Below are 24,978 nucleotides of genomic sequence, written 5' to 3'. Positions count from 1 at the left end.
TCGGTTGGTGGTCCGGATTATACGGTATGTTAAGTAGGTTATTGTTAATTTGTGTTTGAGTGTTCGCTCCATTAGACCCAATTAGAATGATGTCTCTGACGGACTAACATATATTGTTTAAATATTGTAAATGAGAGCTATAAAATATTATGCTCTTTTAAATAACTTTTTGTTTAAATTAATTTATTGTTCATATTTTAGTTTTAATTTTAGCTTGATTTAGTTGTTCTGTAATTATATATATATTTTTCTGAGTACTTTAAGTTTTACGACCTCGGTGGCGCAGTGGTTAATTTCTTGCCACTGAACCGAGAGGTCCCGGGTTCGACCCCCGGTAGGGTCATGATGGAAAATGATTTTTTTCTGATCGGCCTGGGTCTTGGATGCTTATATGTATTTGTTATGAAATATGGTATCGTTGAGTTAGTATCCCATAACACAAGTCTCGAACTTACTTTGGGGCTAGCTCAATCTGTGTGATTTGTCCTCTTGCGTTATGATTTATTTTAATATTGTGTAATCAATCTAATTTTGTAAATCATGCATAAGGTGGACATTTACAAATTATCGACATATTATATGGAACTTACAAAGTTACATATAAAAAGTATATTGCTAATGTTCGTTTCTCTTTTACGCAAAATCTTGTGTACCTATAGGTTATACTTAAGTTACATCTAAGAACCATACATACATATAACACTTTTAATAACATACTCACGATCGCATCTAATAAACACTAGCACTAGATGATAGTCATACAAACACACAAAACTATATGTTCCCAGACAATGTCCATGAGAAAAAAAAAGGTAGAAGCAAAAACCGTTTCGATTTCAAACAGAAATACTTGATTACCGACTATTGTGGGGGTGAAGTGGGGGGTGAAATTTTTAAACACCACCCGTCTGGACCCCCCCCCTGCGGTTAGGGGGAGTATCCGGTATTTTACTCTGGGATAACGGTAAGGATGGCCAGTTTTTTGAATTTTATTGTTTTTGTCATAGGTTTTAAGTTATTGGTTAGGTTTTAAATTACGAATTAAATGCGATTTGATTTTCATTTTTGTATGTATGTAGCTTTATTTATCAATATGTAAAGAAAAGCTTTAGTTATATTGAAATAATAGTATCGATCGATAATATAAAGTAATAAAGAATTAGCACAACTGTTGTTTTCTTAAATTGTTCAAAAATCGAATACTTAGATGTTTTAAAGTTTTAAATGTTTATTCTAATCATAATATTATAATATCGTTAAATGATTTTAATAATCGTAACTGCAGCTATCTACATGCTCATTCCAGCATATACCATATAACTGATTCTAATTTTAAATTTGAAGTTTGTTAATTGGGAACACTAATTATAGTACTTCACAAATGTTATGGCTAATATAAATAAATAAATAAATATATTAGGACAAATCACACAGATTGAGCTAGCCCCAAAGTAAGTTCGAGATTTGTGTTATGGGATACTAACTCAACGATACCATATTTTATAACAAATACATATATAGATAAACATCCAAGACCCGGGCCAATCAGAAAAAGATCATTTTCCATCATGACCCGACCGGGGATCGAACCCGGGACCTCTCGGTTCAGAGGCAAGCACTTTACCAGTGCGCCACCGAGGTCTTCATATGAACTAAGTACTAAATTATTAATTGACATAAAGAATAAAATACACAATAAAGTAAACGTTTTAAATATTTTCAAATAAAACCAAATCACAAATAGCCATGCATAGTGAAAACAGCCGCGGAATCCCTTTCCGGAAGTCGACGGCGCTGCTTCCGGTACAGCAGTTAGCGCCCAGCGTCTCTATCGGGTAAAACAAGAACTAAGTCGGCTGTCTCCTTAGTATAACACTACGATGAAAAATATGAATATTTTAAATTGTGTATTATAATTGATTTTTTACGTTTTAAAGTTTATTTTTTTAATGTCAAATAATATAATAGTAAGGAGGTTTTAATTAATTTCTGTAAAATCAAATGACGGCCGTATTGCATGGTTAATTCGTGTCTCTAATTTATTGTAGGTTGAAAATATAAAGAAAGACTTTAATGGGCAAAATTAAACATTTTACTTGAGATTAACGAAGTGGATCCTTGCTCAGCTTTGACTAGGAAGTCATAACGTTAATATAATATATTATTAAATTTAAGTCGGTATTATAGTGGACTAAAGCGGCCAATCCTAAAATATCATGCAGCATTACTAAGAGAAAACTAAACGCTTCTATTTTTAAATCTATGCGATTTTTAAGAATGACAGGGTGGCGCGTCCCAGACTCGCCATCGACTTGTTATGCGGCGGATGTCCGTCGCGCCGCTGCGCTGAATGACCGCCTTCCCCTTCCGACCCCCTCACACCCCCCACACACCCCCTAACTCGAAGTTATAACCCAAATGGTGCAAATTGTGACCCATAACTGGAGACACGTTACTGGCTGGCGAGAAATGTTAAATATAAAAATTAAATTTTGAAAATGGAACGCGGTTATTTTGATGGAAGTTTAATGCTAGAATGCTGTATTTAAAACTGGAATTTTGTGGTACTCGTATTAGATGCTCACATTTTTTGAGCATTTTAAAGTTTAAACTGCATTAAAAACAATGTATACTGTTTCTGTCAAGGTGAGATGACGCATTTAAAGATGTCTGGGTTAAAAGGACACCAACTGAAATAATAATTCAATTCGTTATTATTTAATGTAGGTAAACTATGTGTGTACAAGTTGAAATGACCGATTTGACCGTGTAAAAATAAATGTTCGGAAGCCTAATGTCGAAACACAAGTGACCTGACGATAATTAAAATTCACAACCATCCACTTAACCTTCAAATGTTTCCGTCTAAATTCTGTCAATTTTTTGTTCTAACATTCTAACAGCAGATCGCATTTGAAGTGTTTGAATATGTATACATATGTTAGTTACTTATAGAGTAAGTTGATTTTCTTGTCCGTTATTAAGGTTTTCTAGAATATACCAAGTTAGCTTTGTTCTTAGTTGTTCGCATTTTACAAGCTTTTGTTTTAACTTGCAATGTATTAGTGTGTATAGCAGCAGTAGTGTAGCAGTTAACGTATAGTGTAGTTAAATTGCAAGTTAAATAAATAAATAAATATATTAGGACAAATCACACAGATTGAGATAGCCTCAAAGTAAGTTCGAGACTTGTGTTAATGGATACTAACTCAACGATACTATATTTTATAACAAAGACATATACATAACAAATATATATACAAATAATATAGATAAACATCTAAGACCGGGGCCAATCAGAAAAAGATCATTTTCCATCATGACCCGACCGGCGATTGAACCCGGGAGCTCTCGGTTCAATGGCAAGAACCTTACCACTGCGCCATCGAGGTCGTCAAAATAATTTATGTCCCTGTGTCCCTAGGTCTCGGCTGGAATGTTGCAACTCAAGTTTAAAGCAGATATCTTTAATGTACACACGTTGAGTTTGGATGACAATGCAATATTATGATAAGCATGACCTGATGGTGCACCCAGGAACGGCTCCAGACGTCCGAACTCCTCAGCGGTTTACTGTACGGACATGATATTTTTTGTCACACCGTGGTAATAAGATCTCTCTGACAACAATAAAAGCTTGTGTCAAAAATGACATTTTTGTAAAAGACTTATTCAAATATATTTCTTTTCCTAGAACATAACCTAGGATTTTTGTGATATTTCAACGAAAACAAACCCCAATTCGCATATAATGTATATAATGTACAGCCTTAAAAATATTTGCCAATTTTATAGCAATCGCACAATTCTGTTATATTTTCCCGTCCATTTTATGTGCAAAACATTTTAATAGATATATTTATAAACCTACATTTGTTTTATAATTGTACGTCTTTGGAGAAAAGGCTGCGGTGAAGTTTTATTGCGCCGCTTCTTCTTCACCTGAGCTTTGGAAGTCGGCAGTACACTTAGTTTAAGTATTTTGACATAATTAAGCGATGTACATCACCCTAAATTGAATTAAGAATTTTGAATTTGAATTTGAAAAAAACTATCAATCAAGCATCAAGCAATATTAAATAATTATATAAAAAAATAATTTCCTTTGTAAAGAAAACATTAATTTTACCTATTCCAACCGTTTCCCGCCAAGCAATTAACGCCTATTAAAGATGGCGGACACTCCCTTCTAGCGTTTTAGTAAACTATCGAATTACGCAAACCTCACCCTCCCACAAAAATCAGTTACGCTATAACTAACGTTACTGATACTGTTAAACGTACCCTTTTAATACAAGAAAGGTGATCCATACAGAGCAGGGATTTGAATAGCACCGGCTCTGATAGCACTTAGCTATTGTACTTCAAGCACTAAGTGGATGAAACATTTTTATTATACCTAATATTATAAAACTATATTATTTTACCTATATACATATATAAAAGGGATAATAATAAAAACAATAATCGGTCTTAATAGTCATAAAATATCACGATTTTAATATATCTGAACTCAATCTAGTAGTGTATTAATGTGTAGTGTTTTTGGGAACGCGGCTATTAAAATAGGCATTCTGAGAGGAACCTTGACGTTGTATTTTAATATCAGACATCTAAAAAAAAAAAATCACACTATAACTCCAGAAGATTACACAATATTATTTCAGATTATAGGTACGATAGTTCCTAGCAAACACCCTACAGATTTGTCCAAACAAACAGCTCGATAACAATTCCTATAACGCACTCCGAATCATATGACAGGACATAAAAGTCCCAATTTAATATTAGGGTTGTGAAAAATCGCTTCCAAAATTACATGTCCTAAACCATAGAGATCGTTGTCGGGTCGTCTACGGCTAGCGTTGCCCAGCTGTGGGCTATTTTAAACTCGTAACACCGCCAACGACACATGTGTTACAGCCATTACCACATATTACAAAAAATGTTGGAAAAACAATAAAATAAGAAGGGGAGTAAAGTGATGGTTTAAAATCTGTGTTCAGCCCTAAATTGATTTTCGTTAAATTCGTGTTAGTTTCGAGAAACTTCTTAATTGTCGCAGATTTTTTCCGTTTACTTCGTTATAATTGTAATATCGATAGACTATAGAATTTTTCCATTAAAAAATACAAGTTTTGTTTTTGTCTTATTTCTCAACTCAGTTCGATTAATTATTAATTAATATAAACACATCAAGAGCAACAAATCAACGTAAATACATTTTCATGAAATATCGAAAGCCACGTAATATGATTTCTCGAAACTCAATTACAAGAATTCCAAATTGCAAATATTGAAACAACTGTTTTAAAACAATCAAAAATAATATTATAACCGTCCACTTCAATGTGGTCGGCGGCTATCAGCATAACTCTATGATATATTTACAACAGGCTCCTAGTGCATTATCACCATTCCTAAATCACCTATCAACAGACTCTTTTCACTAAAAGGGTAAGCTCCACTATAGAAAAGGTTGACCCCTCATAAAGACTTATCACCTCATATACAAAATAAGGTTGTACTAATCCGGACCAAAGCACGCAACAAGAAGCTTTATCATTCAAAATTTAGAGATCAATTTCCAATGGGAAACCTCTCGAAGATGGGATCTCGTCAAGTTAGCAGTAGTTTTTTCACAACAATCTCCTCGGACTTAACTTATGTTATCTCACCCACGGACGTCACAAGGAATAGAAGCCCGCACGTACATAATAAGGACGATATTTCTAAAGAAATTTAAATTTGCCCGCAAAGGTCCCGAGATAGGATTAAAGATTGGGCGACGAGATGGGCCTTTTGTGGCGACCCTTAAGAAAACATGTCTTGATATGGAAATCTTGGACTTAATCGAGAAATCATTTGCGGGGGCGATCATTTATCAAGAAAACGGTTTATGAATGCGTAATTAGATTGCAAAGGTTACAGATCTGTGAAAGGTCCAACGGTCGGAACTTTTTGTTTATCTGGTTGAGTGAACAGGGAAAAAGTGTGTCGTGGCGCGGACATATCGGCCAAGTGCTTTGCGATGCGGTAGACCATACACATTCAAGTTCAAGAGGATAATACTATCGGCAGACACGCTCGATGCACGAGGGGACCTCAAATCGATGAAGCTGACCGAAACCGCATAATTGATGTTAAATTGTCGAAGGAATACTTTGATTCATCACCCGACCACAGCCACATGTTTGCACTTAATGGGATTTTGTATTATTCCCGACAAATATTGAACATAGCGATCTAGCGGTTGAAAAACGAAACATCTAGCCCGACAATTCATTAATTTGTTGCTCAAACAAGAGACCGTACTGGACCCAGTGACACTTGATCCAATATTTGTTTTGATACAAATAAGTGTCGGCCATCGGTTTCCAGCGTTTTGTGATGGTAATGTCTCTGCCACTATTGTGGACTCAGTCCCGAGTGTTGAATGAGCTCTTTGTCGAAATGCTAACGACACCTAAAGTGAGTAAATATGGATTTTTCTGCTTTTAAAATCTGCTTTTAAATTTCAGTCGCCATGGATGTTACACATATCAGTTTCGACGACCAACTATTTATGGCACAGAAAAAGGACACACGATCAACACGAGACAAACCTCCCCTCACCTATCACACAAAACGACGTCACATCTAAAATTAAATCCCACTTATTTAAAACCCGCCACTTAGCCACCTTCCCGTCTGTACAAAAACTAAAAATATCCATGAGTATTGTGTCACGCTCAAAGAAGTTCCATAGGTCACGGCGAACCCGGTGCCATGTACCACGTGTCAGAAACACGCCAAACATTTTTTATCTTTGAAAAAAATATTAAAGGCCGCTTCTAACAATGGGACATCGGTAGCATCTTTGACAATTATAATATCACGACGCGTTGTTCATGAAAAACCATTAGCACCAAACGTGTGTCCTTCAAAATTGAACTTTAAACGGACGCCACATAAGTTGAAATTTCAATGGGTGATCTCTAAGACCTTAGCTCTTTTGTCAGCTGCGTAGTCATGGTTAACACAGGGGTCATCCACAAAGGCATATGATAACAATGCGCGCACGTCAATCGTGTGCTCATGCAAATAATTTTTTTCTTCGACAACATCCCCTTTATCTGTTCAGATAGCGATGGGGTTAATTAATATGTACGGAATAATACAATTAAAATTAAGATCCCTTTTTATACGAGCACGAGGTCGCGACTTACTGTCACCATTAAAATTATAGTCTTGTTATGACAATGCACTTATATTTGAATGCGGTTTTAAAGTTCAGACGATTTATGATCTCCTTTCTTTTGTTTCTGTTTATCAATTTAATATTTTATTGCTGGGGCCCACATGGTTTATTGAAAATATTGTATGACAGCTCACTTGAAGGGGTTAATATCAACGTTTAGGATAAACTCAATAAGCCGAAACAACGGGTGCGGAGCCAACCTGCAATTGACATTTCTATGATATCGCAACGGTAATATAGAAAATACGGGCTTGATAATAATAGCTTGCGTCGTCGTTTTAACGGCTTTATTATTAGACTTTTTTTATTATTATAATGGCATTTCAAAGCATTTGTTTTTATAACATTAAAACTTGTTTATTATTTCAAAATCATATGTATGATCATCAAACATAACGAATACATTGTTCCGAAAACACTAATAAATATGTAGTGGATAACAGAGGCACAGGACAGATGAGGGTGGTATACGCGTAAGGCCTCCCTTATGCTCAGCAGTGGGCAGAAAGGAACTGAAATGATGATAATGATAAAAAAAAGATTTAACACATTGTTAAGAACCATAAAATGCACAATACAACGAAATGTATTCAAAATAACTGGAAAACCTAACAGTACCTACCAAGCGATCGTATTTTCTGTGCACAAACTGTTGACTAAATGCGGGTCGGAATTTCCGAAACAATTTTCGGGGTTTAAGAAGGCTTTTGTTGTGCAACGGTTTAATACAAAAGTGTCAAATGACGCCACATCTGCCGGTACAAAAGGGTTAGATAGATTATTTTTCGAATCTCCCCCGCAAGATTGCGCTTACGCTTATACAGATGTTCGAAATTATTTTATGGTTAATTTTGAACGGCCAAGGATTAGGCGATGGCGTCTTTTGCTGTAATTATTTTTAAGAATTTGATAATATTTTTGAATTGTTTTGTTTGTGAGCTAAGAATTCTGCTCACAATTATGATTTTTCTAGAATAACTTGATTTTTTTAAATATAATTTGTTGTCTTAACAAATATATAAGATAATGTTTTAGATTCAGAACTATTAATGTAATTCATACTGCACTTCTGTAATTTTTTAGTTTAACTATTGTTCCTATTTTACTCCTTTTGTCCACACAATAAAAAAATGTGAAACATCCTGTTTTTGTCAGCAATTTCGAAGTGTGACGAGATTATATCCAAAATCCTAAATGTATGGTTCAAAGATGACTTGCAATAAACAAGTCCAGCATTGTTGTTGTGCAACTTGCACCAAGGACAAAAGCAACTGTACGTGAAGATAAAATTGTCCCCAAGACATCTTTTGATGCAGGCCAAATCGTAGGAATCATTAATAAAATACTAAACACGATATGAAAAGACGATGACGCGAAATTTAGAAATAAAATGGAATTTGTCAGCGCACGTGTCTTTTCCGTTGTCTGTTTATGGAATTAGGAGGCGTGACGTAAGAAATTAAATTTGAAAACTGACCTAATCGAATTGGAAGTCAACAAGACATTATTTCCTTTGTTCTAGTTGGGAATTCTTTTCTTACTTTCAACGTCTTAGTCTTTTGACTTATTGACTGAATATCTGTTGAAAATCATAATCATTATTTATGTGTTATTGTTGTTTTTAATGCTAAGGCTGTGTATTATCAAGAATTTTAAACTCTTGTTCATATAAAGGAACGATTCTTGGATATATTCAATAGTTTTATATTATACTGTACTTACCGCTATGCATAGTGTTAGATTCAGCATCAGCCACTTCAGTTCTAGATTTCTTTGTGTCTTCAGGGGAACCAGAGGTATCCATACGCTCCTGTTTGATTTTAGGTTTGATATCCTCATCAGGAGAACTTGATGGCATGGGTGATGCTGATGCTCTTCTTTTTGGAGTGGACGCTTCTACGTCTGGTTCTGTTGGAGAAAAGATTAATATCAAATTTAATTTGAAAAATACGATATTTTAAGCCTGCATGCCTTCATGGTCATGTCTATGTTTTACACTAGTATAATTTCTTTTAATCGTTGATTGTTGTTTCATATGTTATATGCGGTGTGCGAGGTGCGGGCTATTGTATCGATGCGTATAGTGAGAAGCGAGTGATGCGCTAGCGACAGCATTAATTGTTGGGCTACCTACATTTTGTTTTGTTACGTTGTGTTGTTAAATAGTATTAAGAATCCGCACGCTAATTGTAAATTTTATATTGTGTAAGTAGTGTTTCTCAGTAAGTGAAATACCATTGTATTTTTTATGAGAAATAAAGTTCTTTAAACCTTATGTTTACAGAGACGATTAATTTATTTATCTTATAACACACTTGACTAGCGCAACTATTAAATAGACGATTTATGGTTTTGTTGGTTTAAAGACTAATTTCTCAACCCTATCGGTCTAATGCCTCGTGCACACTTGAAATATACATTCGCAATCTAAATCAATCAACAGATATTGCGAATGTGAAAATGTGCACGAGACATTACTGATCTTACCATCTAGTAGTCTTTTAGGAGTGCTCGACGCTCCTCCATCTTCTATGAGATCTGGAGGGGCTATCGAGGGACTCGCTAGGGGAGGGGTGTGCACTCTGCTGCTTGGTGGTCTTCGTGCAGTCAGGAGTGATGGTCTCCGACTAGCGTTTGTTGAGACTTGCCCCGGTCGTGACCCGTCTTCTTGGTCGGAGTTTGGTCCTATCAAAAAATGATTTGTCAAAAGTTTGCCTAGACAATATCTGACTTAATCTATCTAAATTCATGGAAAATGACAGAGATACTCATGTCGTAATAGAAGGAATATTACTTCACATGAGTTTTGGCACGTCCGCTTGATTAGATACAATCGATATTAAAAACAGAGATGTCTTCTTGTCATTATCTTATCCATTTAGTAAAGTCAGCTCTGCATCGGATGATCTCGACACAATTTTTTGTAATGTAAAAGTAGTTTAGTAGATAATGAGCGACGTTATCAATAATGGAGTCTAACATGAACAGCAGTCCTAACAAGTTTTCAAGTGACATAGTAGTAATAGCCTTGACGAATACATATAATGAACCACACAATATTAAATAATTTAGCCTCAAAGTAAATCCATGACTTGTGTTACGGAATACTAATTCATCGATAAGTATTATATTTTATAACATAAAAATCCAAGACTTTGGTTATTCCGACAAAGATCGTTTTCCATCTTTACTTGACCGAGGATTGAACCCGGGACATTCGATACACTTCGGCATGATGGCCAAAGATGTTGTCATCATATCTTTCTCTCTTCTACTTCGGCGTCATTACTTATCAGACCATTGGCACGCATATTATCGTCAAGGCAGTTATATATAAATGTAGACTAAAAACTATATTTACCAGCACTATAGCAATGGTAGGAGGTGAGGTCCTTATCACAGGAGGAGATTTTGTGTTGGATGAACCTGACGATGTCTGCCAACGCGAAGGCTCGCCGGCAAGCGCCGCAGGTGAGGGTGTCTCCCGGCATGCCAGGAGTTGGTGACCCACCACCCTCTGCCGCGCTGTCCGCATCCGCTGGGGAAGAAGATGAACGTTAAAAATTGAATGAATTTAAAGAAATAAGATTTGGTATAAATTGTGTATTTCTGAAACACGGAATTGTCCAAGATCTTTAAAAGTTTATAATGCTGCATCGTTTGATTAACACTATGGTTATATTTTAAAGATTTATGCAGACAAAAAAAGTTTGATAATTTGGGAAATGAGAATTTAGAAATAAGGTGGATACAGCGATATTAATTTAAATTAAATCAATATTGTTATTTTCAAACTTTAATATCAATATTGTCTTAACCAACTGCATCTGCAATTAACATTTTAGCTGTAGAAATATTAACTGCGTAATTGAATAATCATTTGAAATGCGCCATATAATTTTTCAAAGCGTTTAACACCACTGGGTCATGCGACATATGGGAGATGTTTTAAAGCTCTGTTGTGTCAAGTTAATTATAACTTTAACAGTCACGCTTTTCAAAAGCAAAGTGTCAGTTGGATGACCACTTATCTTCCAATGGTCAATATTATCACCCCTAAATCTTTCCGCATAAGATCGAATTTCCAATTGATCTCTTGCCGCAATTGTTTTTTGCGGTTACAGAACATGAAAGGGTTTTTTTGTTGGAATAAGGTTATCTTTTTGGTCCGAAACAGATGGTCCACGTAATTATGGGTGCATTTTCTTGAAATTATAATTTACAATGTCTTATTTTGTACCAGTGTTTATTGAATTTGATTCCACTGTGCATGTTTGTTTTGATTCTTAAATTAAATTGACAAAATTTTATAAAAACATTGTTTTTCTTGTGGCTAAAGTAAGATGAGGTTGACGAAGAGCTATTTCCGTAACGTTTCTGATTGTTTTGAGTAATAATTCTATTTCTATATAACAATTTCAATCAACAAATAAAACCATGTATAACTATGGAGTTTTATTTCGCCAATAGCGCTCACAGCTCGAATTATAAAGGCATTTACACACTAAACGTACAATTGGTCCTTTCGGCACATCAAAGGGGCTAATTTCACATAAGTACCGTAGACGCCCTTACTTTCTTATTATTATGCGTCCTTCAATTTCTTTGTAAGTACGTCTTCCCACCTAAAATACCCCGGTAACCGGAGATGTAAATTAATATAAGAAAGTAGATGTTTACCCAACCTGGTTTGCATAGAGGGGTTTATTATGTAAATGTATGTGTATAATTTTGTACAGATTTTGGAGGGTAGCTCGTGGCAAATGATGGTTTTTTTGTCATTTCCGATAGGATGTTTTATTAGTGCAAGTAAGACTTATTTCCTGATATATGAGCATGGTGAAAAAATGACAGCACGTTCCTTTGTTTAAATACCTTAATTGCATCGACGCGTGCTCCGAAAGGAAACCGTGCTTTTTATAGCTAATCGAATGTATTTTAGACGTGATAAGTTTAATACAATTTTTAAATAATTGTTGTCTATAGTCAATTTTAGTATCGATTTTTGTTACCAATTGATATCACAAATATTTCTATTTTCTTTTCACTTTATATACATCCTTTTGTATTTTAAGTTATCGAAAGTGTTAATATAAACACTTGTGTTAAACTTTATTCAAATCTCCCAAAGGAATCTTCAATTACTTTTACAACTACTTTCTTACTATTGTCATCTATCGGCTGCGGTCATATAGCCAACAAACTTGTGTTACCAACATCAAAATTTAAATCAACGCTTGTTCACTTCTTGTTCACCCTGGTACTGTTCAAATATACTCCCCCGCTTACCCCCAATCAATCAAACCAATCGAACTCGTTTACGTAAACTGAGATTTCACAGTGGGCTCACTTTGACCACACCCACTATTTCTGACTGGACATTGGTCAGCGGGCATGCGCGGTGGACAAAAACCTTTATAGCTTTACACCCACTACAAATATTTTTCTTGATTTATTGCTGGTATTGACAGGGACAATAGGAGTTTAGAACGATATTACTTGTGTTAACTAGATTCTTCTTGTCCACCAGTCTTGTGTCTACAAGAATCTAAACGATATTCTGAGTCTTTACTGTTATAATGAGTCGAACTCGCATTATGGCAATTTCTACACTATAAGAAAAATATATTAAGTACATACTTACCTGTTTAATTATGACAGTCATTAGAAATAAGACCATTCTTTATAAGTATACTGGCTAGACGTCAGCAAATAAAACTAAACACAAGAAGATGAAAGAATAACCCGACTTATTGAAAAACGTCAAGCTTCGTATTGTCTAACGCCTCAGGTGCCGAAAGGGGCCACCCCCCCAAAGGAGAGGACCCAAAAGTTTAAATTAGCTCGTTACTACGACATACGGCTGCCAGTTATCCGAGTTTGTTTTTTCCCACACAGAAAAGGTCGGAACGTAACTTGTATGTTAAAGTTTTGCCCGGAAAATTAATTATTAATTGCATTTCGGCTACGTTTTCACATTACAGCACCACTGTGTTTCCCAATGGAAATTGTGCTCAAGTTTTCAGCTTATTACATTTGACTTAGGTGGCTACTTGGCCATAAAAATCTGGACCACTGGCCGAGTTGAACATTGTCGGAATATGGTAGAGGTCAGATCGGCGGCTCACAACAACATTTTTAGAATATATAAGAAAAAATTTAAGAAGGTGGCCACTCCACCAGTATGCGGAGTGGCCACCTTCTTAAACTGTTTGTGGTCGAGTCGATCATAGATTGCAAAAAAGCTATAGATACTTAGTTGCATTTTTTGTGATAGAAATAATTGATAATTTACTAGCTACCAAAAAATAAATTAATAAATACTATTAGAAAATATACATAGTATTTTTTGAAATATCATCATAGTCACAATAAAATAAATAGAAATTTGTCATAATAGGTATATTTCGAATTGAAATTTATCTATTCTGTCTCTTTCTATTTCTATTTCTTTTATCGATTATGTCTGATGAATAGAATTGTACGAAAATCAATCGATATACGAGAATTAGGGAGCATTCACATTAGAAATTGTGAAAGGTTGTCGATCAATAATATGACGTGTTGGACAAAAAAATGTGTCCACATTGACACAATCGTGACCACCGTGACCGACTTTAATTGGCAGGGGTACCGAAGCCCTTTGTCCACAGAAAAAGAGCGGTTTTCACCGAAATGAAAATTAACAAGCATACAGAAATATTCGCACGGAAATGTGGAGAATCGAAACTTGTCCAATGAACTGTAGCAACAAGTTACACCACCGAAATAATGAAGAGAGAATTGTTAACAGTTTTTAACTAAATCTCAATTCTTTGCTATCTTCGAATGTTGGAATATGGAATTGATACATTTACATTTCACTTCAGAAATCGACCATAACTCGACCATAACTCGGCCATAACTCGACAATAACTCGACCATAACTCGACCATACCTCGACCATTACTTGCCCATGATGGACGTAAAAATTAACGTTTATTTATTAATTATGCTACTGTTGAATAAATTTGACAATAAAATGACATTTCAAAACGATTTCAAAAAGATTCCAATGACGGTCGTTAGGAAGTTTCCATGTCTAGCGTTGTCCATAAAGCGATAGTTCTGTACTTTCATTATTTTGTAACAGCAGTAAAATAAAATAATAAGAATCTGTATCGATGCGGGGGTGTATCTAACAATGTACGATTTAGATTGCGGGTAGCTCTGTATATTAAAGCAATATTAGTCGACCGGCTTCGTTCAATTGTTTTGAATTTTGTTTCAGTAGGTAGAGATTTGCATTTTTTAAATACATGTAACTTTTGGAATACTGTAAATTACAAATGTAAGTGTCAAAGCATGTATCACTTTGGGCCCCTCGTCGTCAGATTTTAATGGAAAAATATATAATAGAAACTAAAATTATCTCGCAATGACTTTAAGAATTTTCACGAATTATCGTAAAGTGATTACTTTTACTTATTCATTGGGTAATAATAATATATTTTTATTAATAAACTAGTGGCCCGTATCGGCTTTGCTCAGGTAAATGGTGAAATTCGCATGAAAATCCGTGCAGTAATTTTTGAGTATCGTGAAAAGACAGACGCGGCAGAGAACTTTGTTTTATAATATGAAAAGAACATGTGAATGTAAAGTATGTAAGTATATAATATATTTTTAAGATATTACTTATGCAAAAAGAAATCCGAAATTCTTTTTAAAAAATAGGTTAGTTTGTAAGGGCAAGCAGAGGGAATTTTGACATCGGCCCCTTTGACAAAACCTCATTCAGGGGTTAAAGTTGTCGGAAATGGCCATTTTGAAAAGCCTTTTGAAGACACACAGCCTATGTCGGCAGAAATCATAAAGAGCTTCGATTGTGAATGAAGATCTTCTGATATGTTTTAGGAGTGAAGCAATTAATGCAATTTTTTATTAAAATATTTTTTTTTTAAATAGATTTTGAATCGGCATCCTATTTTGAAAGACCGAAAGGCATGTACATTTTGAGACAGATAAATTGGGTCAATGATTGCTATAGTGGATTTCACGAATCAATAAAATTGATTTGAACTTGTTCCTATATAAATAGGAGAGTATTATAATAACTATATTTTATATCTGAAAATTCTGAAATGTTAAGTTCAAGATCTTTTCAAGGACCATGCCTTTGCATTCTGAATATTTTTTTTTTCTATTAAAAAATTGAAGTTATATTATCATCAGATTGTTATAGATGTACCCAATATCTACCGATGGCAAGAAATTAAGGCTTTATTGATTTAAAAAAAAAATGTTTGATTAACTGTATTAGTTACCCTTATTTGTCAGAATTCACCTCATACATAACCTCGTTTATTGGGCCAAGTACAAGGTACATAAAATACATGATACTTTCTATTTCAAGTGTAATTATAAAAAAAAAAAAACGCTGGGGTAGCTGAGTGGCCACGTCAGGAGTGACGTCATTAGCGCCATGTTGACACAACCCGCCTTCTATATAAGAACAGTATGGGCGTGACTTGAGCTAAGCGGTTTGTATACTGTTGTACGCGTTTAGGGTTCTGTAACTGCCAAAAAAACCCTACACTTCGTATAGGTAGCACAAAAGTTTTAATTTTTTACGCCGACCTCGGCCTTCCATCCCTCAATAAGGTGACGGCAACATTTAAAACTGGTGATGGCGCAATGGTAAAGTTCTTGCCACCGAACCGAGAGGTCTCGGGTTCGATTCCTTGGATTGGATGTTTACCTATTTTTATCTATGTATTTGTTGTAAAATATAGTATCGTTGAGTTAGTATCCCATAACACAAGTCTCGAACTTACTTTGGGGCTAGCTCAATCTGTGTGATTTGACCTAATATAATTAAAAAAATATATATTTATTTAATGAGAATTAGAGTCTCTAAATTCGCTTTTAATTTTACAGCATATAGGGGCCGTTGGATGCTTGATGTAGAGGTGAATGTACTATAAGTTGATGCTTTTTGGAAAAAAGTTGCAAAACCATGGATCAAATTTTTTGTTTTTATTTTTGTGAATAATGCAAAAAAATATATTGTATTTGGCCGTCTCTTTCACACTCATGTTACTGGTTTCATTCTTGGCTATGAAGCCCTACAGCTCAGGGTCTGCGAAAGAATATTTGGCTGTTATTTTAAGCCCGACCGCCTGCCTCTTTGGGAATGCATGATTTTGTTGCCTATTGCGAAGCAAAATTTCATTTTTTTTTTATTGAGTAAATGATATATAAACTAAGTTTTTATGTTGGTTTTCTATTATTTTTTTAATTATTTTAATTACCGGTCAATGGTATCTTGACACAAATTCGATTCATTCATCATTGTTTTATTAAAAAGTATAATTAAAACAAAAAAAAAAACTGTAGGGTTCATTGCGTTCGTAGTTCATAATAATTACTTAATATCACGGCATCATAGTGTCGTGTGTCTGTCAGTATTAGACGACCTCGGTGGCGCAGTGGTAAGGTTCTAGCCACTGAATCGAGAGGTCCCGGGTTCGATCCCCGGTCGGGTCATGATGGAAAATGATCTTTTTCTGATTGGCCCGGGTCTTTGATGTTTATCTATATATGTATTTGTTATAAAATATAGCATCGTTGAGTTAGTATCCCATAACACAAGTCTCGAACTTACTTTGGGGCTAGCTCAATCTGTGTGATTTGTCTTAATATATTTATTTATTTAGTATTGGTTTATCACAAGTAGTGATGTAGGTTGTTTTAAAAGTTATGTCAGATGCCTTAAGCGCCTTAAAGAATAAAATTCTGACACTTAGCAATAACACACTAGAAAATAAAGAAAAACAAAATGTAATATAGCAATTTCTATGACACAACCTGCTTATTTTTATTTATTAGTAATATTGTGATTTTTTTTTAATTAATTTTGTTTCCCAAATGTAACCAAACAATAAACGGAGACTTAATGTTAGTAGTAACCTTATAGGATTTAGGACAGTCCCGTCAATATCACTTTGAGTAAAAAAAAATACTTTCAAAAAATTCTTAGTTATTTTATTGAAGACATATTTAATTACGTAAATTATAACTCTTAATATATTGTCAATACGCATATAAAATAGTTTACAGTAAATAAATTAATGCGTAGATTAAAATTTCTCTATTTCCTGATGTCAAGAAAATATATATCAGCCAATTAACAACGACGTGGAAAAGTAACTGGATTTCATCTTTTTAACACAACTAATACGACCATATCTAATTTTATCACCTAAACAACACATGCGATAATAAATTCCTCTGGGAGAAAAGAAATGGCGGCCGGTAGCTGATTGAGTTAAGGTCAAATCAATAATCAAGTTACTGATATCCAATACTGGCCAAATTTCCAAGACAACTGTAGGAAAACCCTATTTAGAGGAACTATTTGTTGTAGATCGCGCGTTGTAGATATACTCATACATATCCACTAGAGTGGAGACAAGAGACATGTGTTTACAATTAGATTTTTGTTTTTAAATTTGAAACTAGCTTTTTCCCGAGGCTTCACACGCGTGATATTCCCACGGGAACATTTATTTTTCCAGGTACCCTATGTCTTTCTTCGCATTTAAAACTACATGACTTTGTGCAAAATTTCAAGAAGATTAGTTGTGAAATTTTTGTATTTATAATAATTAAGTATATATTTAGTGTTACATGGCAAAGTAGAGGTTTTGCACAGCATTGAGACTCCACAGGCTAATGAGGGAGAGAATATATTTATTGAAGATATAACAAAATACAAAAAAAGTACAGAAATGAAGGAGAAAGCTTAATAAAAGTGTAAGAGTTAAATATTATATTATAAAAGATTTTACAACTTCACAGTTATGGTTTAGGTAACCGTATACCTACGCGCTCTACTTTAGACAAAGATAGCTACACTAATTCCAAGCCTCTGGTGTATTGCTTTGTTAGAGGGCTGTTTTTTTTTCTTTTTTTCTCTTTTTTCGCTCTAGGTGCGAAACCTGATGCGTTTAGGGATTTGTGGCCAGTATTTTTGGTGAAATTTGTTATGAAAATTTAGAATATCAATTTGCAGGGGCGAAATATTGGAAACACTAATTTCAACGGGGCTCTGATAGCGGATAGAGTTGCGTTTTAAATTATTTTCGATGAGTTTTGTTAATCAATTCGGCTTTGGGTGATTCTTAAAAATTGCAAAAAACAGATTACCTATATTTTCCGTTTTTTTTTCGGTGATTTTGATCTTAATTGCGCAGCGCATATTGCGCAATACCTAAACCATTATTGTAAGGTATGTATATGTAATAATTTACTACCCAAATAAGAGTTGATTTTTTAAGATCGAAGACAAATAAAAATATAATACTTATATCAATATTTATCACATCTACTCCCAGAAACTAAAGGTTGGTATTAGCAATGGTAATTCACATTATTCTATTATGAAATAAGAACGAACCAACCCTGCCGTACCCTGGATATTTGTCACGACACGAGTGTCAATAAAAATGTCACGCCGGACTGTCAGACACTACACTACGACGACTAGTGAGGGGAGACTGCCGATCGTCATCGATTAATCGATGCAACTGAATAGAAACCAAGTTTGTTTTTTAAATAGACGTGTGGTATAATATTTTGCTCTATAACAGTAAATTTATTGTTAATATAAAATCTTTAATAAAATTAAAACAATTTGAAAAAAAAAGTTGTCTATTTTTGAACTGGGGTTTTTAAATTATATGCAATGTACCAAATTTCATAAAAATCGGTCCAGCGGTTTAGCCATGAAAGAAAGACGTTCGCATTTATAATATTAGAATATATGTAATAACCACATACAATTATCGACATTGAATCAACAAATGCAACTACTGTCAGCTCGTGATAAGCCGTTATTTATTTCATGGGTAATTAGAAAACTTCGTTGACAATAAGCAATATTTCATTGATCACCGTCGTGACCACAGACTTATCTGTAGTTTTTACGTGATAATGACAATAAAATATAATCATAAATATGAAATGAGTGAAAATGACGATTAAAAGTTGAGTTTTTAAAGCAAACAACCCTTTATATTTGAAACTTTAGCTAGTTTCGTGGAACTGTCCATGCATGAACTACAAATTTTGCTACTAAAATAGTGCAATAATTTTGATGATTGTTAGTTTTAGATATTATGTGAGCTCTTTTTATTACAGACACATCTTTAAATGGATTTTTTGTAATTATATTTAATAATCAATTCAATTATATATTTTAATAATGCATTATAATAATACACAAAGTAAAGATACAATTACACCTTCGTAGAATATCAAGGAAAATTCGTTTTAAACCCGACCACTATATTTATCGATATCGATATCGATATCCAGCACTACCGATACCCGTTAAGGCGGACACTTAACCCCTAATCCTGGGAGTTTTATTTCCCGTCGGGCATTTATGGGCAAAATCTTAATCCAGCTCTGGCGTTAACTGCCCGCCAGTAATTATTGCCAGGCTGTATCTATTAGCGCAATATACGTAGCTATGTGCTTGGTAAATTGGACTTGAGACAGTGTACAATATTAGGATTTATTAAGAGTTAATACGCGGCCATTGTAAAATGCAGTTCGGGGCAGTTGTCACCGCTGAACCTTAGACATTGTATGGGTTAATTTTTAAGACGTTCCCGAGCTGATTACCTACATCATGTTATTTACAAGTAGTAAGTATTTTCTAGTTAGTGGTTTTTAGTTTACAGTTGATTTTTTTTTTTGTATATGGATGAGTATTTTTTTTTGTTAAGCAAACAAATATTTTGAATACTTATAAAGCAATAGCTTTACCATTGTATAATTGATCCAAAGACGTTTAAAACTTACTATTTGTTTGTGTTTCTTTCTTTTTCAATTGTATGTGGAATGCACCCTCTCACACTAATAAGTAAGAAAGCCATAACAGCACTGCTGTAGTCCGTTATTCTGTATAATAATTCTAATAAGAATATGGTCTCGGAAATAAAACAAAAATTTAATGTGTTTGGGGTCGCGTATCTGTGGGCGTGGACGGGCGAAATATAAAGATGTAGTTTTTCCTGAAGCAATAAAAGTGCGATCATAAAGTCCCGTCCGGCCGGGAGTGTTGCCAGCTACGAAATGCAAATATTCTACGAAATTAAACAACAATGCGGTAATGTAGAGGTATTGGCTTAAGGTCAATAGTTTGCACCAAAATGGTAGGTACTATTTATTTCGAAAAATCAAAACGGCAATATTACGTGAAAAAGTTCCAATTAAAAAAGAAGCCGAAGAATTTCATGTGTATTAATTGTATGTGATTAGAATTCTTTCAATTAAATCAATCAAACTTTAATTTAGTAATAAAAAAAATTAATAATAATTTATCATTGAAAACTGTTTATTGATTATAAATCCCTTTGAAAATAAAAATGCAATATTTATAGGTCTTATACTATAGTTACAATACTATGTCTAAGACTTATGGCAGAAACATTATCGATACTTCCTACAAGAAGCCAAGAATAATTCATTTATTTATTGAACAATTTCCTCCGATCCGCACTAATTTCGTAAAACATAACACGAGCACAACTCTAAAATAGGAATAAGCACTGCGCGATAAATTGAAGTGAAATTCAGAAAAGTTCATTCGAACAAATATTCTCTGTATGGTTCACATGCTTGGATATTACTCCGAGGTCATTATTTTGACAAATGGCCGTTGCGGCTAGGAAATTTGCGGTCACTGCAGCAGGAATGTAGTTTTATTCGCAAATATACTTTTAAATATCGCTTTATGGTGATATAGTGCTGAGGTTTCTTGGCGAATGTGAAATTTCTAGTCTGCTCTTGATTGTTTCATTTGATTTTGAACTTTATGTGTCTCAATGCGTCTCTTTCTCGACGAAAAATATTAAATAAAGTACACTACACACACACACACACACCGCACCCATTGTAATTGTTTTATTTCATGAAATCTTCTTTTAATTTAAAATAAAAAAATCTTCAAATAAAAGTTCACTATACGATAGTTTTAATTCTATAAGTCGTAATAATTTTAGAAATATCGAATTTACTTGATATAAACATTATGTAATTGCAATTTTCTGATCAATCACAGGAACTAACTGATCCATCTTTATTATTAATAAGAAAACAATCTCAAACGAATATCAACATATAATCTTATCATTTATAGCCCAAACATTACGAACCCAATCTATAAACAACTATAAATATATACGTCGTCCACTTACAAACTCATTTATATGTTAATGTGTTTGGTATCGTTGCGATTCATATATTTCGGGACCAGATATCATTTTCACTATATTACTTTCCAATTTATCTTTGTATTGGTTATTACTTCCAATATTACCAGTATCTTTTTGATTAAGTTCAATAGGGAAAGGGAAGGAATATAATTCCAGAATATGTACCTTTACGTCTTATGTCAATTCCAGAGTCGAAAAATCTTGACTTACTCCTCGTCGATAGATCCATGTCGAAGAAACACACAGTCTCAACACCAATATAATCACCAAAAAGTTCTAAAACAAATCTTAACTTAGTTCTATAAAAGTCCTAATTGAGTTCTATAACGTCTTATCTAAGTCTTATAACGTTGCTATAAAACTGTTCAATTCCAATGGACCACTGGCTAGTTCGCGAAGCTATAAACCATGTGATCATCTTGGCAGATGAACACACACTGACTGGCTACCTCGAAAAAGTCGAGGCCCTAAGGTTCCATAAAAAAGACCCCCAGGTAAAAAAATCCCGTATCAAAACCGTTTTCTACTGACCCCGATTACTCTCCCATCCCTTTGTTGGCTTTTATTTATAATAATACATTTTTTTCACACGGAGCACCCCTAATATCATATGAGCGAAAATATGCGTAATCGACTATAGCAGGGCTGTTCAAAAGTTTGTAGAAAAAAAATGGTGTCCCCCGTTTTGAATGGCAAAAATTGCATGTCACCGAAATGACATTAGCGGATGAATATGATTTCGCACAGAAATGAATGGCTGGATGACTTATAATTGTACAGAGTTGTATTTAGCATGAATTATTGGTTTTATGCAGCTTTTGTAACGAATTCGTCGGTGTTTATGACTGGACTGGTCCAGGCGGTCTATGATCAATTTAATAATAACGAAAAAGGTATGTTGGAATATTCGTCAAAAATATACTAACCAATATAAATAACGAAGTCACCCTATAAGGGATATATATAATCCTATAAGTTCAGTTTTTACCTTTTGAGGTACGGAATCCTAAAATTCGAAGAAAAATAACATTTATAACACCGCCATTAGAAAAAATTAACATTTTTTGGTCAAAATATTTTGGTTCGCAAAAACAACGTAATTTTTTTTTAAGTGATTTAAATAAAAAAGCTAAATCACTACTTTATACAAAATTCAGTAATCTATAAGGTAATCAAATACTGTAATCATGAAATAAAACACAAAACAATATTTTCTACACCAAAAGCCATCCATATTAATGTCCGAACCATCACGCACAATTTACTGGGGCCTTATAAAAATCAAATTACTCTGTTTGCCCTATTATTTGCGTCACTACGCCAGCTGTACAGTGTACACTGTCTGTCAATCTCCACTGTTTGTTTACGTAACAGCAAATATTCTTTACCAAGGGTCATTCCTAATTCTACGCCAAATTTGATTGCCATAATTTTATTACATATTTCGAGAATTCCAACTCAGATCTCTCATAATGTAAAGACGCTCGATAGACTTTGCTTTAAGTAGCCATTTTGTGTTGTAACCTTTTTGATAGCATTACAATTTACAAAGAACTCGTGATTCAATGAATAGGAATCAGTTTTAATAAAGCAGTTTTCGCAAATATAAGTCTTACTTTATTTTAGAAACATTCTACTCATTTTTTTTTAAATTAGGTATAATATCTAACGAATTACACATTAAGGTAATTACAAATCTAGTTGTTATGACGAATACTGTTATTTTATAATAATCAAGAAAGTACAATATATGTCGGTTAATAAAAAATAATTTATGTTCCGTTCCAAGATCTTTAACTGTTATATAGCGATAGATAGTTATTCAAGCATTAGTTACAAGGATTTAATTAAAAAATTAATTTAATTAATAATGTTTCAGTAACACATAAAGGAACGACAATAAACAGAAATGCCAATGGAATAAATATCAAAAGTTCAAATAATATCGAATCGATTCGATCATATTTCGGGACAAAAAATCGAGGCGGAAGAACAAAAAAGTATACTGTTACGTCCGAAATTTCGGCCAACTCCTCTACCTGTTCTCGGATCGTGTGAAAAAGGCACAGGTGTTGTGTGTTGGATGCTGTAATTATAGGTGGACAAAGCCGGGCGCGTGATGCGAGCTCGCGGTTTCGTGTATTTTCGGCTTTTATGCCTCGCGATTTTCGTATTCGGATCTTTTTGTTCGATTTTTAAATGTGACGGTGCCTTATGGCGCATGTGACCGTAATGAGTATTGGTTCTTTAGAGAGTTTTCTTTGTTTTGGTTTTAATTTTTTTTTTGATGTAATATATTTTTACAAGGGATTTTTAAAATAAATTTTCTTTAATCAAACCTTTGTGGTTTCTTTTCATAGAAAATTGATTTTCAACCAGCGAATCGTATTCAATTGAAGAAAATCCAGGTTTTCAATAATTAATCATTAAAATTATTTTCTTTAGAACAGCAATTTTAATGAAGTAAAACCATTGAGAATTATCAAATGTAGATTAGGTAAATTATATTTACACGTAAAATTTATATTATATACAAAATAAATAATTTAAAACGACATATTATGTTAAAATCAGCTAAAATAGATTTAAAGCGGAAGCAGCGTAACCGATTAGTTGTAAATCCAAAAAATCTTCACACACATGCTCCAGTTCTGGTCAAGGAACCCATTGTGGTCACCTTTGTGAGAACCTTTTAGATCAAAAGGGTTGTCACTTTAAAAAAAAAGTGACAGCGTGGGACGCGGTACCTCGCAAATAAATGATAAGATTTTTTTCTAAATTTGCGGAATAAGGAGTATTACTGCACATTTATCCCGCCAGAGTACAGCACTGTATGTTAGGTACACAAAAGCTTTGCCGCCTTTTGCTATGTCGATTAAAACGTTTAAGGTTTTTTAAGGTGTATATATTTTTTTTTGTTAGTGGCCAGTGTTTCTCACTACACTCTGATAAATACGTGAAATTTTTTTTGGCAATATTTTTTTTTTTTTTTATAAATGCTGTTGTGTTTTGGTCGTCTGTTATGCCAGGAAATAAAATACTCAGATACTAAATGACCTGAAAAGAGCAACAGAAAAAAAGTGTAATAAAAAAATGCACTCGTTTTTTTAGCAGTCGCGTAAAACGAAGTCAGGTACAATGATCTTATTCCCATAATTTCTTAACGCAGCTTCCGCAAGTCCAACGTAACATGACCTCTCATGATATACAATCTTCCTCTAATGTTATGTGATTACTACTCGAATACAGGCGCGAGGGGTCAGCAAACACTGGTGGTATGTGTAGATACTATATGTTGACGAGACTAATTAAGTGTAGTGTGAATTGAATCGTTGTAATGATTTACACTGTTTATGCCGCAGACCTAATGGCGTGTAGACATGGAACCGTAATAAAATTATATTTGTTATTGTAAATAAAATTATAATTAGACACAGGTATTAATTTTAATAAAATATGTAATTACTGTGG

At 33.9% G+C, this 24,978-nt stretch overlaps 1 protein-coding gene across 1 annotated transcript in view; it reads right to left on the bottom strand.

Moving 5' to 3' along the window:
* Positions 1-24,978, bottom strand: part of Cph (Chronophage) — a 44,103-nt gene that overhangs the window by 6,583 nt on the left and 12,542 nt on the right. Inside the window, exons 2-4 of the mRNA XM_053752746.2 lie at positions 10,602-10,778; positions 9,728-9,925; positions 8,963-9,148 (exon numbers count right to left, since the gene is read on the bottom strand). Of these exons, the coding sequence (XP_053608721.1) occupies positions 8,963-9,148; positions 9,728-9,925; positions 10,602-10,778 (561 nt within the window). The remainder of the gene's footprint in view (positions 1-8,962; positions 9,149-9,727; positions 9,926-10,601; positions 10,779-24,978) is intronic.

This window comes from Plodia interpunctella, chromosome 12 (genome assembly GCF_027563975.2).
Source record: "Plodia interpunctella isolate USDA-ARS_2022_Savannah chromosome 12, ilPloInte3.2, whole genome shotgun sequence".
Lineage (NCBI taxonomy): Eukaryota > Metazoa > Arthropoda > Insecta > Lepidoptera > Pyralidae > Plodia > Plodia interpunctella.
Note: the sequence above shows the minus strand (reverse complement) of the source record. Positions and strands in the feature narration are given on the sequence as shown.